The sequence below is a fragment of the Athene cunicularia genome, assembly GCF_003259725.1.
Source record: "Athene cunicularia isolate RWA chromosome 15 unlocalized genomic scaffold, athCun1 chr15_part1, whole genome shotgun sequence".
Taxonomy (NCBI): domain Eukaryota; kingdom Metazoa; phylum Chordata; class Aves; order Strigiformes; family Strigidae; genus Athene; species Athene cunicularia.
In genome coordinates, this window is record NW_020799121.1 from 13,967,066 (window position 1) to 13,983,586 (window position 16,521).

Consider the following 16,521-nt stretch of genomic DNA (forward strand, 5'->3'; position numbering starts at 1 on the left):
CTAAATTTCTAAATAACTAAATATGCGTATATTGGGAGTGCATGCTCTGAGTATTTTTATTGATGGGGGGGGGGTGTGATTAAGAAAAAAATGGCTGGAGCCCACCCGTTTGCAGACTGGCAAAGGAGGGGAGGTGGTGGCTAAGGGGCATCGACGTTTGTGAAGTTAATTTGCTGTGAGGAGTGTTTCTGGGGTTAATTCTTGACTTCACAATCCGCAGGCGACCTTCGGGCAGGGATCCCCCCCCGTGGGGAGGAGGATGGTGAGGACGCACGGCTGCCTAAATCTCACTGAGCAGCGGGGCAGCAACTGGAGCTCAACCGCAGGGCCCTGGCCCCAACGGCCACCCCACAGAGCCCTGGTGAGGGAAGGACAAGGGATGGGTGCCTGTCATCATCCCTGTCACCTCACAGGAGCCCCCACGGCCCCCGTGCCACGGCCTTGCTCCACCCCGGCCTTGTGTCACAGCCGGCTCACAACATGGCGGCTGGGAGGGGCGGCAGCGCTTCCAGAACCTTCTCAAGGGGCCCTGAGGGGAATGGCCACCCCTCGGGGCAGGGGGATGGCACTCGCCTTCCTCAGGTCCTGTGTCAGCCCTGAGGGGACGGCCCCGGCGCTGCCACCGCCTGAGCGCCTCAAGGGACAGAGGGTCAGGGTGTCCGTGCGAGGGCTGGCAGGACCCTCCCCAGGGCAACTCGCCGCCATTTTGAAGGGGTCGGGGATGAGTTGGCTCCAGGCACATCATGGCGGCTGGGGGACAGCCCTGCTCCTCAGGCTGGGGGTCTGGGCAGTGTTGGTGGCATCTCTCCCCCCCAGGGCGGGCGGCCATGGCCCACTGCCGGGCTATGCTGGCCACGAGATAGTCCGGCCGAGGAAACTGGCCCCCAGGGCAGGAAAAGCCGCGGGGGAAGAGGTGTCCTACGTCCTCAGGGTGGAGGGGGAGAACCGCATCATCCGCCTCACGCAGAAGAGAGGATTTCTGGTGAAAAACCTACCGGTCATCACATACAGCCCCAGGGGGACGAGGGTGGTGGAGCAGCGCCACGTCCCCCAGGACTGCTTCTACCTGGGCTCTGTGGAGGGCAGCCCCGGCTCCCTCGCCACGCTGAGCACCTGCGCGGGTCTGAGGGGCCGGCTGGAAATCGGGAACCGGAGCTACGGCATCGAACCCGTGCCAAGGTCCCTCACCTTCCAGCACCTTCTCTATCGGCGGGAGAAGACCCAGAACAAGCCCTCGATGTGCGGGCTGAAGGATGAGGTGAGCCAAAACCAACCGGGTGGGATGGGAGCTAAGACAGCCTTAGGAAAGCACGACTCGTCTCAGAGACTGAAGCACTCCAAGTACGTTGAGATATTTGTCGTGGTAGACAACTACCTGTTTTCCTTCCAAGGGAGCAATGAGACCTCCGTGATGCTTCTGGTTATAGACACAATTAATTTAGCTGAAACATACTATTATCCTCTGAAAATTCGCATCTGCCTGATCGGGCTGGAGATCTGGACGCAGAGCAACTTCATCAGGTACAGCCAGGACATAGAGGAAGTTCTTAAAAATTTTAATGACTGGGGAAATCGGGATCTTTCTCAGAGGATGGAATATGACATCGCATATTTATTTACCTACGTGGACTTTGGACTAATCGTTGGGCTGGCATATGTAGGTAGCATCTGCCACCCTGGTTACCAGTCAGGCCTCGTATCACATATACAGGGAGATTTCATCATCTTTTCAACAATTTTTGCTCATGAGCTGGGTCACAACCTGGGGATGGAGCACGACAAAAAGGAGTGTGCATGTGGAAAAGCCATCAGGTGCCTCATGGCGGGAGACTCGCTCCACAGCGCCAAGGCTTTCAGCAACTGCAGCAGGCAGAGCTACCGAGACCTGATCAGCAGAGGGGATGGCGACTGCTTGAGCAACATCCCAGAGCCCCACAGACTCTTCCATTTTAAATACTGTGGCAACAAGGTGATTGATGAGGGAGAGCAGTGTGACTGCGGGGGCTCACAGGGCTGCCGAGGCAATCCTTGCTGTCACCAGAACTGCAGGCTGAAGCCGGGGGCTGTCTGCTCCGTTGGGCGATGTTGTCACAAATGCCACTTCCGTGCTGCAGGACACAAGTGCAGGTCAGAGGTGGATGAGTGTGACTTGCCTGAATATTGCAACGGGACTTCTGCGTGGTGCCCAGAGGATCTGCATGCGCACGATGGCACGTCATGCAGCAACGACGGCTACTGCTACCAGGGGAAATGCGCGACCTACGACAACCTGTGCCAAAAAGTCTTTGGGAAGGAAGCTCGGGGTGCTCCAGAAAGTTGCTTCAAAAAGCAGAACGTGAGAGGGGATCGATTTGGCAACTGTGGTGGCGATGGGAGCAAAGTTGCTTTTGTGGCATGTAAACCCCAAGATGCGCTGTGTGGAAGGCTGCAGTGTGTCAACGTGAAGAGGAAACCTGTTCTGGGCGAGTCTGAAACCATCATTCAGACGCCAGGGCCTGAGGATTGGTGCTGGGGCACAGCCTACCATGCCAGCGCGGATACACCCGATATCGGAGGAGGGCTTGATGGCACCAGATGTGGGCCAAAAAAGATCTGCATTAACAAGACATGCACAGATGCCGCGGTCAGGGAAAAGTGCGATGGGAAGGTTTTGTGTGGGGGGAAAGGGGTTTGCAACAACCTCAAGCACTGCCACTGTGAAGCTGGCTGGGCTCCTCCGGACTGCCAGTTCCACGGCCTGGGAGGGAGCGTGGACAGTGGCCCTCCACCATCTCTCACAATGTCCATGACGGAGTTTGTCCAAAATAAAGTGTTCAGGACAGTAATTGGGATCACAGTTCCCATTACCCTCATTCTGATTGCCCTCCTCATTGCTGTAACCAAATACAGAAAGGCAATAGCTGCGTTTTTCAGTACAAGTTTAGCCACCAAGAGCAGTGAGACTCCCACAGGTGAGGAGCACAGTATGGAAGAAGAAGATGATGTTTAAAAAAAAGCACGAAAGCAGTGGGAAACCCACCAGCTGAGGTCTGGAAAGGACTACAGGCCCTGGGGGTATGGCCCTGAAGCTGGACTGCTCAGTCCCAGGAGGTTTTCCACAAAGTGATTTACACAACGTAACTGTGTAAACTGTCTGAAAGTTAATTACACAAAACTTGAGTATTTCCTCTTTGTGTATTACCTACTCTGTAAATAAATTCGGGTTGAACCCCAAAAGCGAAGCTGTTAGAAAATAGAGTGGAGAAGTTAGAGAGTTGTTTTCAACGCAGCTAAAGATCTGATTTATTTTCTATAGAAGGGTGGGACCTTAGTAAATAATTCACTTGAGCATCTAGAAGAGTACAAACAGATTCAAGCCAAGTCGTGCTCACCTGGTTCACGAGAGATGCTCCACTGGGATGAAGAAACTTATTTTTCTCCGTATCGTAGCTGAGTGGGAGTTGGCAAGAAGAACAGAAGGGAAACGTGCAAAAAGTCGAGGCATGGAAGCGAGCGCTGATTGTTTTATGCTACTTTTGCAATTTTTCATTCCTTGCAGTTGGCTATTACTATGGTAGATGTTCTTGTTTTTATAGCGAATTAAAAGTCAGAGATTGAAAAATATTCACTTTTGCTTTACTGTTACTTGACAAATACTTAGAGAAATAAAACATCCTTTGCCCACCTACCCTCAAAGGAGCCGTACCAGGCCTCTTGAGCTGTTACATATAATTTGCTGCATTTCTAGAGATATTTCCATAAGGAGAAAGTCTGTACTAAAGATTTACCGTGTTTAAAGAATCCATTTACAGTCCATACAAACCTGTAAAATAAATAACTACCTTCACTGAAGCGTGTCTCTGACAGACCTGCTCAGGCTCCTCCAGCACTACAGCTGACTTCGCTGCTGGCAAGACAATTCGCAGCAGGCAGATTGCTAAAACGGGATGAGGTCTTGTTAGGACACTGTTCTCCGTGGACGCAGGGATTTGTCAGAGCAGGGTGGATGTGGACCCCTCGGCGTCCGGCGGGCTGGCGGGGAGCGTGCTGGAGTAAAACTTCTTCTGGGAGCGCAAGAGAGGGGTCTGAGTGTCTACGTCCCGGCAGGCGTTGCGTTTGAGGGAGAGGAAGATGTGCTGGGTCCAGCCGTAGATGACGCAGTTCAGAAGCCCCTGGGAAGCCGCTGTCAGAGCCTGGGGGGGACCACGGGGGAGATGAGGGGGTCTCTCGTCAGCCAGCACAGCACAGCACCTCGCGGCACCTGGCCGGGCTGTCAAACCCAGCACGTCACGCCAAGCCTCCCACTTCCAGCATGATTCTATCTATCCGCACCCCCGTGTGATACAGGAATCGTGTGGTTATTTTAATAATCTTTGCTAAATGCTGCCTCAGGCACAGCAAGGAGCTGGACAAGTGTTGTGGAGGAATTGCATTCGGAGACTTTCAGAGAAAGGGAAAAAAAAAAAAACCCTCACTGATTGCTGGGGATCCTTTCTAGTCCTATTTTCTACAATTTCCATGATGCTGTAATTTTGGTTACTGAGACCTTTTCAAGCCTGTGAAAAACATAAAATGACTAACAAAGATTTTTGCCACCCGGAAGCATAAATCAGGCCGACAGAGCAGTGATCTTTGTGGCTTTGTCCAGCGGAGACACGAAGCAGGCAGACACTCACCTGCCTGTTCAAACAGAGAAAGCAAAACCCAGGAGGGTGCAGAGGAAGTCGTTTACCTGGAGAATTAGAAGAGCCATGTAGATTTTGCTGTTTGTTGAAACAGTCAGCTTCAGTATTCCAAGGAGGACAGCTGTGAAAAGGGATGGACAAGAGGGCGTTGCTTTAACCCCCTCTCCTCTGAGCTTCCTTGCACGGTGTCCTAGGGGAATGCTGAGGGGAACTCAGCTCGCTGCTCACCTGGGGCCCAGCAGCAGAAGAATGCGACGGGGTAAAAAATCACTCGTTGCTCTACGGTCTTAATCATGGCCCACTGCTGATCCCCCAGGAATCCTGTGGCGTTTACAAACCTTTTGTACAAACCTCGGGCTTGACCGAGTATAACCTGAAAAAAGAACAAGAGTCCGTCGTCGTTTGTACTTTGTGCACGTGCTCTGATCTGGGTTGTTCGTCTAGGACAGGGTATCCCATCCCAATCTATCAAATCGCTTCACACAACAGCATCCTCCCTGGGGCAGAGCAGGTGCTTTGTACGTGACCTTTTCTGAACTGAAGACTGAATTGATTCGGGCTTTTGTTGACCCGTGATCTCTGCTGCCATGCTCTTGAGCCTTTCTACCTGCTCAATCCTTTTTTTGGGGTGGGTTGACAGAACACAGGGCTCCAGGTGGATTTATATGGTGGCACAGTGATATTTTCTCTCCCCTCCCACTCCTTCCAAAAGGGAAGCAGCACCACACAGTTCTTCCCCTGCCATTGCCTGGCCTCAGGTACCATCTAAGTAAAACCATAAAGATGAAAAGGGGGGAAAAAAAAAAAATCTTCCCACACTGATCATCTAGGTGCAACAGCTAGTGTGCAAGGACGAAGTGTCTTACCAGAATGGCTATGAAGCTGATCAGAAAGGAAATGAGGAAGACCCCAATGCCATAGAAATGCATCGCACGGCAAACAGAGCCACTCAGGGATTGTGGCTCATTGGTGGGCACAACTATTTCTGTGTGCATCAGGAGACATCTGCGGGGAGAAAGGGAAGAGCCTGAGCTCCTTGCCAGGATTGATAAGCACCGGGGCTGTTTCAGAGAGGCAGGAAGCTTACCCATGCTTCTGGCTGAAGTTCTGGTAGCAATTACTGCTGTTGCCCAGGCAAAACACAGGCACCATGAGAAGGAAAGGGATCAGGCTAAGAGGAGAAATGACAGTGGCACAGCTGTTAGTTATTGCACTGCACTGCCCCCAGCCCCAACCAAACGCTGCTTGGTTTTAATCCTGTCACTCTAAAGGACTTCAAACATTGTTTTTACTGACGCTGCTCTGGAAGGGTATTTTATCAGCTTTGTTAACTTCTGCACTCACGTTCATGCAGGCAATACATTGGTGAAGGAAGCACCTTCTGAAAAACTACACATAATGAATACAGTTATAACTAACTTGGTCCTTACACCCAAAACCTCTTACTCGGAGTTTGTTGGGTCGCTCCGCTCTTACTGATGAGCTTTACAGTTTTTAGTAAAACTCACTTCAAAATAAGTAGGAGGCAGAGATCAGCACACTACAGTTTACCAAAACCCCACCGTTCTGCCACAGAGAATTAAATCTTACCTAGACGAGATTGTCGCTATTCGGCCAACGCAACTGGCGTAATCTACAACCTGCAAAATCCAAAGAGTTTAATGAAACGATGGTTTCTGTACAGCCACCGGTTCACAGGAACCAGCTCCAGGGAGCACTTCAGCAGCTGAGGGCTCTTCAAATGCTGAATAATCCCCGGACCGAGCACAAATATTTGTTTCCTTCCACTGATTCACTCTGCACTGAATCAACACCGCCCAGTTCAGTCTGTGCTGATTTGCACCAGAAACAACTGATGCTTCCACCCTCTCACGGCCTTGTTCTCCTTCAGGACTAGAGGATTTGGGAAGGGAACCTGGAACTGGACAAGGAGCTGACACTTGATGAGCTCTCTGGTGTAACTTACTCGCTTTTTGTACTGCTTACACACTTAACCCGGCCCTGTTCCTCAGGAACTTCATGTTCTGGTGAAGAATTGCAGACGATTTGGAGTGTCCTGGTCTCTGACAATACGCCGTGGGCACAGCTGTAGTGGTGGGGAATTTAAGCTAGGTGTTGGGTTTTGAACGGGTGTCCAGCAAGAAGGAAACCAGTCCTACAAGCAGATACAAACCCTGGGGACAAGAGCCCTTGAAACACAGACTGATCTGCCCAGCCTGCTGCTCCCAAACCGATGGATGGAATAGCTGGGGTACAAAGTTCGCTGTGTAAATTTGCAAACGCTCGGGGAAGGAAAAGGCTATACACGGAAACGGGGCTGACGACTTCAACGTGAAGAGCTGCGTAAGGAATCTGTCCTCTTGCAGCAACACATCAGGAGCAACACCCTGGTTAGGGCGATGGCGGAGCCTCAGCGTTTAGCCAGGGGTGAGGAATGAAACAACTGCAAGGAGAGATTTTAGTCATGCGGTTTGTGAAGTGTTTGTTTAGCCTGCAACATAGAGAGTATTTTTCTGAGTACCACGTCCTCGTTCCTTTGTTCCCAGCCGTTACACCCGTTCCCCAAAGGGCTTTTGTAAAGGCCAGCGATGGTGAAGTGAGGACTGGCCACTGTTCACAGAGCCAACTGGTCCTTTTATCACTAGCTCACTCCTGTCACACCTACGCTCTCAAATTCTTACAATTCTTAACTGATGCTCTCAAACGCTGTATGACACCTGGGAAGGGCAGGAATTGTCAGTTCTCAGTTCCAGGCTGCCCAGGCTCCCCCTGCCATGCACCAGTGACAGCAACAAACCAGTTACTCAGCTGGTGCAAATTACTGCTGTTCCAACTGCACACCAGCTTCACCAATACCCAGTTCTGAGCTTTCTCTGCTTTGAGCCGTACACTACCACTGGCCTTTGTCTGCTTTAGTCTTGCAAGCCTAATCTTCTGTTGAGATGCTCCGGCAGACCCAGCAGTAATGCTGCTGACCTCAGTGGGCAAGATAAAGTCAATTCATACAGCCATGGGGCAAAAGGGCCTTCAAAGCCTTTGTGGTGAGATATCCTGTCACACACACCCCTCCTAAACCCCACAGTTAGACCTTGGTACCCAACAGTTGCTGCTCATCAGTCCTACTCACCTGGGGGGGCATCCTGAAAAGGTTCTGATTGTATTTCATCTTTAGGTCCATGTACAGATGCCAGGTGTAGTTGACAGTGTATAGAAAAGAAGCCACGTAGAATATCTGAGAAATGCAAACAGTATTTCAGTCCTATAATAATAGTTCCTGTAGCCCTTCTAGCTCATCACTGATGGGCCAGAGGCAGGATGCTAAACAGGACTGCCAAAGGTGAGGGTCCTGACACAGCTCACATCTACTGGGCTGCACTGGGACGCCAACTGGAAAGAGCCAGGTAGAGGAGGTGTTCCCACCTCAGGGGAACACAAGGCAGCTTCACTTTGGCCCCAAGCCAGGGACAGGAGAACTAGTGACAGCAGACTGGCTTAAAAATACAGATCTTCGTGATTTGGCTCGTTTTTTTTGGCCCAAATCCTGGCAATAAAGTGTTCAAAGGCACTTGGACCTTCTCTATGCTACATCTGTTAGGAAATACAACACAGATGTGGCACTTGCTCGTCACATAATGAGCTCACTAGACAGTGAATTCACGGAAACACAAAACAATAGTATATTTAACGAGGAAAGTGGGGACAGGGAATACCTGCACTAAGCCTGAGTTAACATCGCCCTCTCCTCTTCAGGGGAAAAAGGAGGAAAGAAAAGATACCGAACGCTTTTTCCCATGGAATTTCCAAGTCCTTGATTCCAACTTGAAGCAAGACCAAATATCTAAAATTCTCCTGTCAAAAAACCCGCTCAGATCTTTCTTGCATTTCCTTCTGAATCCATGGTTGCTCCAGGCAGTCAAGTATAAACAGTGCTGCCTAATCATACTCTACATGTGCGTGTGCCGTGCTTGTTACAGGAAACACGTGCTTCAGGGGCAAAGGCAAAGAGGAAGGGCTGGACAAGTGAATTTTTCTGTGGATTTGCTATCCTTTGCCAAAGAGGCACGGAGCACCGGTTTGCTGCCCTGATCTCACCCAGGTCTGGGAAAGTAGTCACTAAATAACCTCGGCCTCCTTCACTGAGGTTGCAAACGCTCTTGGCTGACTGAAGAGGCTGAGTCCAAGGGGCTGCTACATTGCAGCAGGAATATTACAGTGACTTTCCAGCTCATTAGGCAAGGTTTAATGAGGGTTTGTTGCCCTTCTTCAATTACTTGCAGGGAAGGTCATCAAAACAGCCCACAAAGACCATTCTCTTGCCCTTCAAAATGCCTTAGAGAGGTTCACAAAATGCCAGCACTGCCTCCGTTTATTGGAAGAGGGAACCAAAGGCCACTTGTGAAGCGGCCAGCAGAAAGAGAAGGGGAGTTCTGCTCTCCTGAGCTCCAGCTTTGGGGCTGTGAACAGCCCTGCAGCACTCACCATGAGGAGATAAAACCAGGGGCTGGGAGACATGAGAGTCCCTCATTATAACGCTTCTGTGGCTCCAAATTGTGCTCGCCAGCGTGAGCGGCGCCTGCCAGGGCATTATTAGGCCACTGGAACTGAACTGGAAGAATGTGGGGGAATTGTGCAATTATAACCACAATCCCTGTTCTGGACTTCATTATTGTAACGCAAAGGCAAGGCACGGAGGAGGAGAGAACACGGTCAAGGGACAGCAGAAGGGAGCGGTATTTACATTTAGTATCAACCAAGAGTCTGGGGCCGAAACAGGGAAAGTCCAAGAAACAAAGCAACCTGCTTTACAACACAGTATGGATGCTAGGGGAGTTCCACCTGCTGTAACGTCAGCCCTTGGTGATAAAGTGACAGTAAACAGGCTGAATAAAGCCGAAGGCAATCCCTTGAGACAACCACATCCCGTGGCCTGTGGGGTGAGGCTCTCTGCGGGCTGAGCAGCCCTGAGCCTGTCCTCACCCGTCTCGGTCAGTGCATTTTCCATCTTCTAGGTGTTTTGCGTGCAAAGAACCCTCCCAGAAACACAACCCTTGAGAGACTTCCCCCGCTCCGCGGGGGCAGAACTGGGGCCAGGAGACATTTACTCCTTTCATTCGGTTACAGATCACTTCTACTCTGCAGAAGCTGCTGGTGAAACCTGTTACTGGCTCCTACTTACGCACGAGGTGTTCCCACCACACAAGGGCATCGCTGGGGTGTTTGTGTCACGTGCACCCTGCGGGCACGGTTGCTATGGCAAGTGCTCCGTTTGTTTTAATTTCTCCCAGAGCAAACAGCAGTAACAGCTCCTGCCAGACCCAAGCCAGCTCTGCCACCCTGGCCATCCTCCTGCCGGGGCTGGGCTGCCGGTGGCACGCAGGACAAAAGCGCGGTGGCCCTGTGGCTGAGGTCAGGATGTGGCAGGCACCCTGCACACCCCACCATAGCCCCCTGGACTGTCCCCCGTGGGGCTGAGGCCAGCTCTGCCTACCCACGTTGCCTTTCCCAGTGTGAAAGCAAAGCTCCCACCTTGCCCCCATCCCTTGTCGGTGTCCCAGAGAAGCACAACCACCAGCTGGAAAAGCAAGAGCCAGAAATGATGGGAGCACAGCATGCTCTGAGTGTCTCTCCCGAGAAACGATGGTGTATTGTCTATATCCAACCTACTTCTCCTCTAGCAGAGCAACTTGTCTTCTCCAGGCCATAAAAAGATCACACCGACATTAAGAAACGTTCTCCAGGCAAAGCCGCAAGGGAAACAGCTCAGAAATGCCTCCGTCCTGCATGCTCTTTCCACCTGACAGCTCTGAAAAGCCTCTCCCGAGCTGTCATGGTTTGTGTCTTCTCATTTTCCTCTCTTCTATCATCTAAAAAAAATATCTTTGATATTGTTCTGCATCGTTCCCAAGTGGCCAAGTTACCCCCACCCCACTGTTCCCTCTCTCGACGTAAACACACTGTGGTGCTTCCACCACAGAGCCAGAGAAACCAGAGATAATCCCAGAGCTGCACTCACCATCACGAGTATTATGGTTTTTACCCACGAGAACAGCTGCTTGGGCTGTACACACCGGCACGAACACCTCCACACCGCACACCCAGTGACTTCCCTGCCCTCTCCCGAGGTTCAGGGAGAGCCTCTCCGCCTTCAGATATGAGGATGTTTCAGTTCCCATCTGTGGGTACCATCGCGAGCTGCCCGAGCCCACAACACACATCAAGGCTCCCGACAGCCACTTGCTCTTCCCAGCCGCGTTTTTTGGGGTCCTTTAACAGGAAACTGTTAAGCTCAGAGGTCACCCTTTGTGAACCACCATTCTGGCCCAAGCTTGGCCATATCCTGCAGAATTTTTTGAGAGCAGTGGTCTGCAAAGCCTAATGCTGAAATGGGAACTTAAGTGAGACAGAAGCAAACTGTCAGGATAATGGTGTTTCACTCACTCCACTCCAATTAGTCTCCAGAATTGGCTGGAAAGCAGCTGAATCGCTGGGGCATGAAGCTGAGCTTGCACTGACAGAGCAGCCCCTGAGCATCCTTGGGAATGTTTGAGAGAAGATAGGGCCAGGTCAGCAAGAGCAAGGCTGTTTATATGAGTAATGTGCTAAGTCTGAGCTCAAGCAAATCACAGAATATGTCTGTTCCTGCCCAGGATAGAGGAAGCATGAAGAGGAATTGAAAAGCTGCCGTGTGAGCGGCACAGAGATCATCGTCGGCACGGGGCCAACAGGAAAGAGATTAAACCCCATCTACTCACTTTACACAATCAACCCAAACGCAGCAACCACAAAATCCCAGGCTCTCGTTGCCTTCCCCATTGCCTCTCACAAACCAGGCGCACCTAAACCCAAGCCTCAGTTATCTCCATTTTACACACAAGACAAAAAGACCCAATGAGTCAAGTTGACGAGAGGAGGCTCTGCCAAAGCCTCTCTATAAACAGTCCCCCACGGCCACGCTCTGGCCACCAGCGTGGCTAATTACAGCGAAGGGGGCACGGGAACAGCACGGATGGCGATGCCAAGGCTACTCACTTGTCCTGAGGCTTGCAGGTTATAGCAGATGAGATCCTGCTTGGAGGTTGGCGTGCTATAGAGAAGCGCTCCGGCGAGCCAGCACATGCCCAGGAATAGGTCGGAGAGGCTCAGGTAGAAAAGGGGACGAACCTGGGAAAAGGGAAATTGGTCAGCAGGTCCCAGCGACGGTCACAACACTCCCACGACCACCACCAGCAGCACTTTTACCCCATCGTCGAAATAAGCTTTTGAACTCCAGCTCTTCGGTAGAGAGAGCAGCTCTCCTTGCGCACAAAACCCACACTGATGCTGGCTCTCAGGAGCTGTTTCAATGCAGACACCCCGCTCTAATCACCCTTTCTGCCCCCAGCAACACCCCAGGATCCAAAAGTAGCATCAACTCTTACAGGAAAATATCTCAAAGGTCCTGATTTTTTTTTTTTTTTGCAGAACGGGACAAGGTCGGCAGGGAGAAGTGATGTTATTTGTTAAATCAACTGATAGAGAAATCAAACTTTTGGTAAACACAAACCCTCCTTCAGGTCAGAAATAACTTTAAATGAGTATTTTTCCTATATGTTTCACGTCATTTCAGCTGGTGACTAAGGCTGGATCTATTTTACATGCCAGATTAATTTTCACCATGACTCTCGCCGCTGCGCATCGTATCTTGCTGGAACAGAATCGCTTTTCTAATGGCAGTTTCCAGCCCATTTCCAGTTTGCATGCACTGGCCAAAAGGACTGTAAACACTGTATGAAAACATTTGTGCAAGATCCTGGCCAACATTTAAGTGGTTAGTGGGAGAGCAGATACTCTGGAAAAGCAGCCTAATTATCTAGATTCTTAACTGTAGTCTTTGGTGCCTAATTTTCAGCATCCTGGAGAGAAAATGATGGCGCTTTTTTTTTTTTTCCCCCTACAAGAAATTAGAATGCTAAACGCAGCATGGAAACACTTCGGGAGACCTTGATTTTAAGATTTTTTTTTTTTTTCATGGAACAGAGCTTTTGGTGAGATTTGCCTCAATATTGTCCTTTAAGTAAATGTCTGCCATGCATCGTGTTGTGGGATACTTGTCTTGCTCCTGTGAGCAATGACAAAGAGCTTATTAAGACTGATAAGTGGATAAGGTAGATCTGATCAAACCAGATCTGTCCTTAAGGAATAGTTTGAGGAAGATCTGCCTCACATCTTCCCGGGCCTTCTGCAGAATTTGTCTCCTCAGATATTTTTGTCTCTCCAGGTCTGTATTTGTACCATCCAACCCAACAACACAGTAAATCAAACTGCTGTTTCTAACTAGATAGCTGGTTATATAGAAATAATATATATAAAAACCTAGTTAACATGTAAAATAATTTATATAAAAAATATATATAACCCCAGTTTTGTAGGTCATCGCCTTTACAAATGTCTTTTTAACCAGGCTTTTCCTTGACGGTGAGTTGAAGCCCCGCAGGCAGCCATAGGCATGACAGACTGGGGATATATCATCTAGTTTGTGAGCACGGCAGGTTTTTAAAACCAAGCAGCACCAAAATAAGCAACTTTTGCAATTGAACAGGTGATCCCTTTCTCTAGCAACAAGTGTCCTTGGAGCGAGGCACCACTGTTTGGTCGAGCAACTATTCTGGCATGGACCTAAACAGAGAAAGTAAGTGACATAGTGGTAAGTGAAAGGCAGCATGGTCCTTACTTGCAAAAGGAAAAAGGAAAAAAACAGACAAACGGTATTTATAAAATAGAGGAAGGGAACGTAAAGATGTAATGGTTCAGATGCGCTGCCAGGCTGGAGCATACATGTTGCTTTAGCTCTGGCCGTTGCCCAGGACAGCCCGCACAAAACCTGTTGACATGACAGAGGAAATTCTTGGTTCCTTGCTTGCCATCAGCTCTTCTGAATGATTCAGCTCAGGCTGAAGAGTTTTATTGACCCTGTAGAGACCGAAAACAAGCTTCAAGAATGCAATATTTGATTTCCTAGGCTGGGGACAGGAGGGGAAGTGTTTATAACATTGTTCTCCTCCCAGCCTCCGGAGTTGTTTATTTTTAAACATTTTACTCTGGAGCCTCATGACTCAAGGAATAAGCTGTTTGTGGCAAGCTTTGATACGGATCTCTTCCAGTCCCTTTGTTTACAAATTTCCATTTAAGAGAAGAAACACGGGGACGAGGCAAAGGGGAAGTTACTGAAGATTTTGCCACTTTTGAAACACCAGCAGCAGATCTCCCCTGGCAGCAAAACAAGAGCCTGGAAGCCTGATGCAGACAAATCACTCCAGCTGGTATCCATCCCTCCTGTCTGGATTTGCAGAAATAATCTGAGCAGAAAGCAGCTGGACTCCCTCAAGCAGGAAGACTCCATCTGTGCCCCAGAGCCATGTGTGGCTCCCAAGCAGCTCTCAAGCCACAGCCACATCATATGACTAACAGCACAAGGGCTCCTGAGTAATGCAGACTTCTAACCATGGAAGTAAACGGGCCAAGGCTGCTGAGTCACATCAGGACACCTGCCAAACCCAGCTCTGTATCATACCAGAGTGGAGGACCCTAGGAGAGAAAAACCTCCTCTGGAGGTCTCCAGGTGCAGGAGATGTGGCAGAGGGAGCCTTTGATAGGCACCTGGTGCAGCACAAGCTCCGGCAGGTTTTTTCATCCCAGCAATAAGGTGAAATCCCAGCCTTCATTCCTCCCCGGGAAACACACAGAGATCTCCACATCCCATTCCCTGTGTGCCGGGCAGAGCGTTTCCAAGAGGCTGTTTACCTGGGAGCAAGACTGCCCTGCATGTTGTAAGGGGTGAGAATTTCCCCTGCGAGCCTGGACTCACGTTCTCCTCCCCACCTTGCTTCATCCATCATGTCAGTTAGCTTGACTACACACCTTCCTTCTCTGTGGATAACTCACAGCGTTCCCTAGAAGTCCTGTTCTCTGGGCTGCAGATCAGACCCACGACGTACAAAGAACACTGAAGACGAGGGAAGTACAAATCCAGCTTTGTTACGACACAGCTGCCAGCTCTACTGTCCTGCTGCTCTTAGCGGGAACCTGTTATCTGTGTGATCCACAGGCTGGGCTGCCAAATATCTGCAAATTCTGGACGAGGAACCCCAGGTTCACCCTGACCAGCTCCGTGTCCAGGATGTCCTGGACAGACAGAGGGACTGCGTGTGGCCAGCAAAAGCCTGGCAGGTTTGGGATGGAGGTCTGGGGTTACTGTGCCAGCCAGCTCAGCACCTCTAATATACCCCAGGCACGTGTGATGCACTCGGGACGGGCACTCAGGTCAGATCTGTGCGGACAGTCCCACCCCGAGGGAAGTTTCCTGCTTCTTCAGCATTAAGAAAGGTCTGTGGCTCCTGCGTGGAGCCAGGGTGAATCTTCCAAAGACCCACGGCAGAGCCCGGCACAACAAACGGCTTTTCAGCCCAGCCTCTTGCTGTCTGAACTTTGCAGCATCTTTGAGATGCCTCAGGTGCACCTGCCTGGAAAAACTACCCAGAGACGCCCAAAGACCGACACCTGTAAATACATTTCCTACAAGGGCATCTCTTAATTTGCACTTCAGTGGCTTTGTACACAGCTCCTCAGCCCTCCAGGGGTTTTGCCCCCCCCCCCAGAGAACTAACAAATCCCCATTCCCAGGAACAACTGGAGGAGTTTCCCTGAGCAGCACAAAGCGTGGAGCTCAGGAACCTGCATCTCCCTGCGTGGGTACAGTTGAAGGTTAGTCCCTTCAACTCCTATCACAGACAAAGGGTCAAATTCTTGGCAAGCCCTTTGCCTCCCAGTTGTTAAACGAGGTTTAACCACTTTAGACCTGCAGCTGCTCCTAGCAGAGCGCCTGACCCACGCGGGTCTTTGCTACTGGCGTGACCCACGTGCGTGGTACCAACACCCCGACCTGGGGAGGGAAAGGGAGGCCCAGACCTTACCTCGGGGGACCGCACCGCGTTCTGAAAGACGGCGTAGGCAATAATTGAGCTGGAACCTATAACACTGCGAAAACAAAGCACAGGTTGGAACCGGACCACATCTGCCTCGCTGGGATAAGCGATTTTTTTTTCTTTTTTTTTTTTTTCCGGAGAAAATCGTCGCTGCGATAGTAACTCCATCCTGGGGACGGGGGTTTAAGCAGCGCGTTGTACCTGAGCATGGCCATGGTGAACTGTATCCACTGGAGAGCAGAGTAGACCTGGGGGAGAAGGACGGGGGGGAGCTCAGCACCGCAGGGACACCCCGCGCCGGGAAGGGACACCCCGCGCCGGGCAGGGACACCCCGCACCGGGCAGGGACACCCCGCGCCGGGCAGGGACACCCCGCGCCGGGAAGGGACACCCCGCGCCGGGCAGGGACACCCCGCGCCGGGAAGGGACACCCCGCGCCGGGCAGGGACACCCCGCGCCGGGAAGGGACACCCCGCGCCGGGCAGGGACACCCCGCGCCGGGAAGGGACACCCCGCGCCGGGCAGGGACACCCCGCGCCGGGAAGGGACACCCCGCGCCGGGCAGGGACACCCCGCGCCGGGAAGGGACACCCCGCGCCGGGCAGGGACACCCCGCGCCGGGAAGGGACACCCCGCGCCGGGCAGGGACACCCCGCGCCGGGAAGGGACACCCCGCGCCGGGCAGGGACACCCCGCGCCGGGAAGGGACACCCCGCGCCGGGCAGGGACACCCCGCGCCGGGAAGGGACACCCCGCGCCGGGCAGGGACACCCCGCGCCGGGAAGGGACACCCCGCGCCGGGCAGGGACACCCCGCGCCGGGAAGGGACACCCCGCGCCGGGCAGGGACACCCCGCGCCGGGAAGGGACACCCCGCGCCGGGCAGGGACACCCCGC

The 16,521-nt window shown here is 51.7% G+C and overlaps 2 protein-coding genes across 2 annotated transcripts; one reads left to right on the plus strand and one right to left on the minus strand.

Annotated features, from left to right (window-relative positions):
* Positions 1-379: 379 nt before the first annotated feature.
* LOC113486246 (disintegrin and metalloproteinase domain-containing protein 20-like) lies at positions 380-2,989 on the plus strand. Its single transcript, XM_026859980.1, has one exon. The coding sequence runs from the start codon at positions 380-382 to the stop codon at positions 2,987-2,989; it is 2,610 nt and encodes an 869-aa protein (XP_026715781.1).
* A 952-nt stretch (positions 2,990-3,941) lies between these two features.
* Positions 3,942-15,915, minus strand: TMEM116 (transmembrane protein 116). The gene is made up of 10 exons (XM_026860079.1): positions 15,827-15,915; positions 15,614-15,677; positions 11,694-11,825; positions 7,792-7,896; positions 6,255-6,304; positions 5,752-5,835; positions 5,531-5,669; positions 4,893-5,037; positions 4,712-4,785; positions 3,942-4,172 (listed from the first exon to the last, which is right to left on the minus strand). The coding sequence occupies exons 1-10, from the start codon at positions 15,838-15,840 to the stop codon at positions 3,972-3,974; spliced, it is 1,008 nt and encodes a 335-aa protein (XP_026715880.1). The 5' UTR covers positions 15,841-15,915; the 3' UTR covers positions 3,942-3,971.
* Between the last annotated feature and the right edge of the window lie 606 nt (positions 15,916-16,521).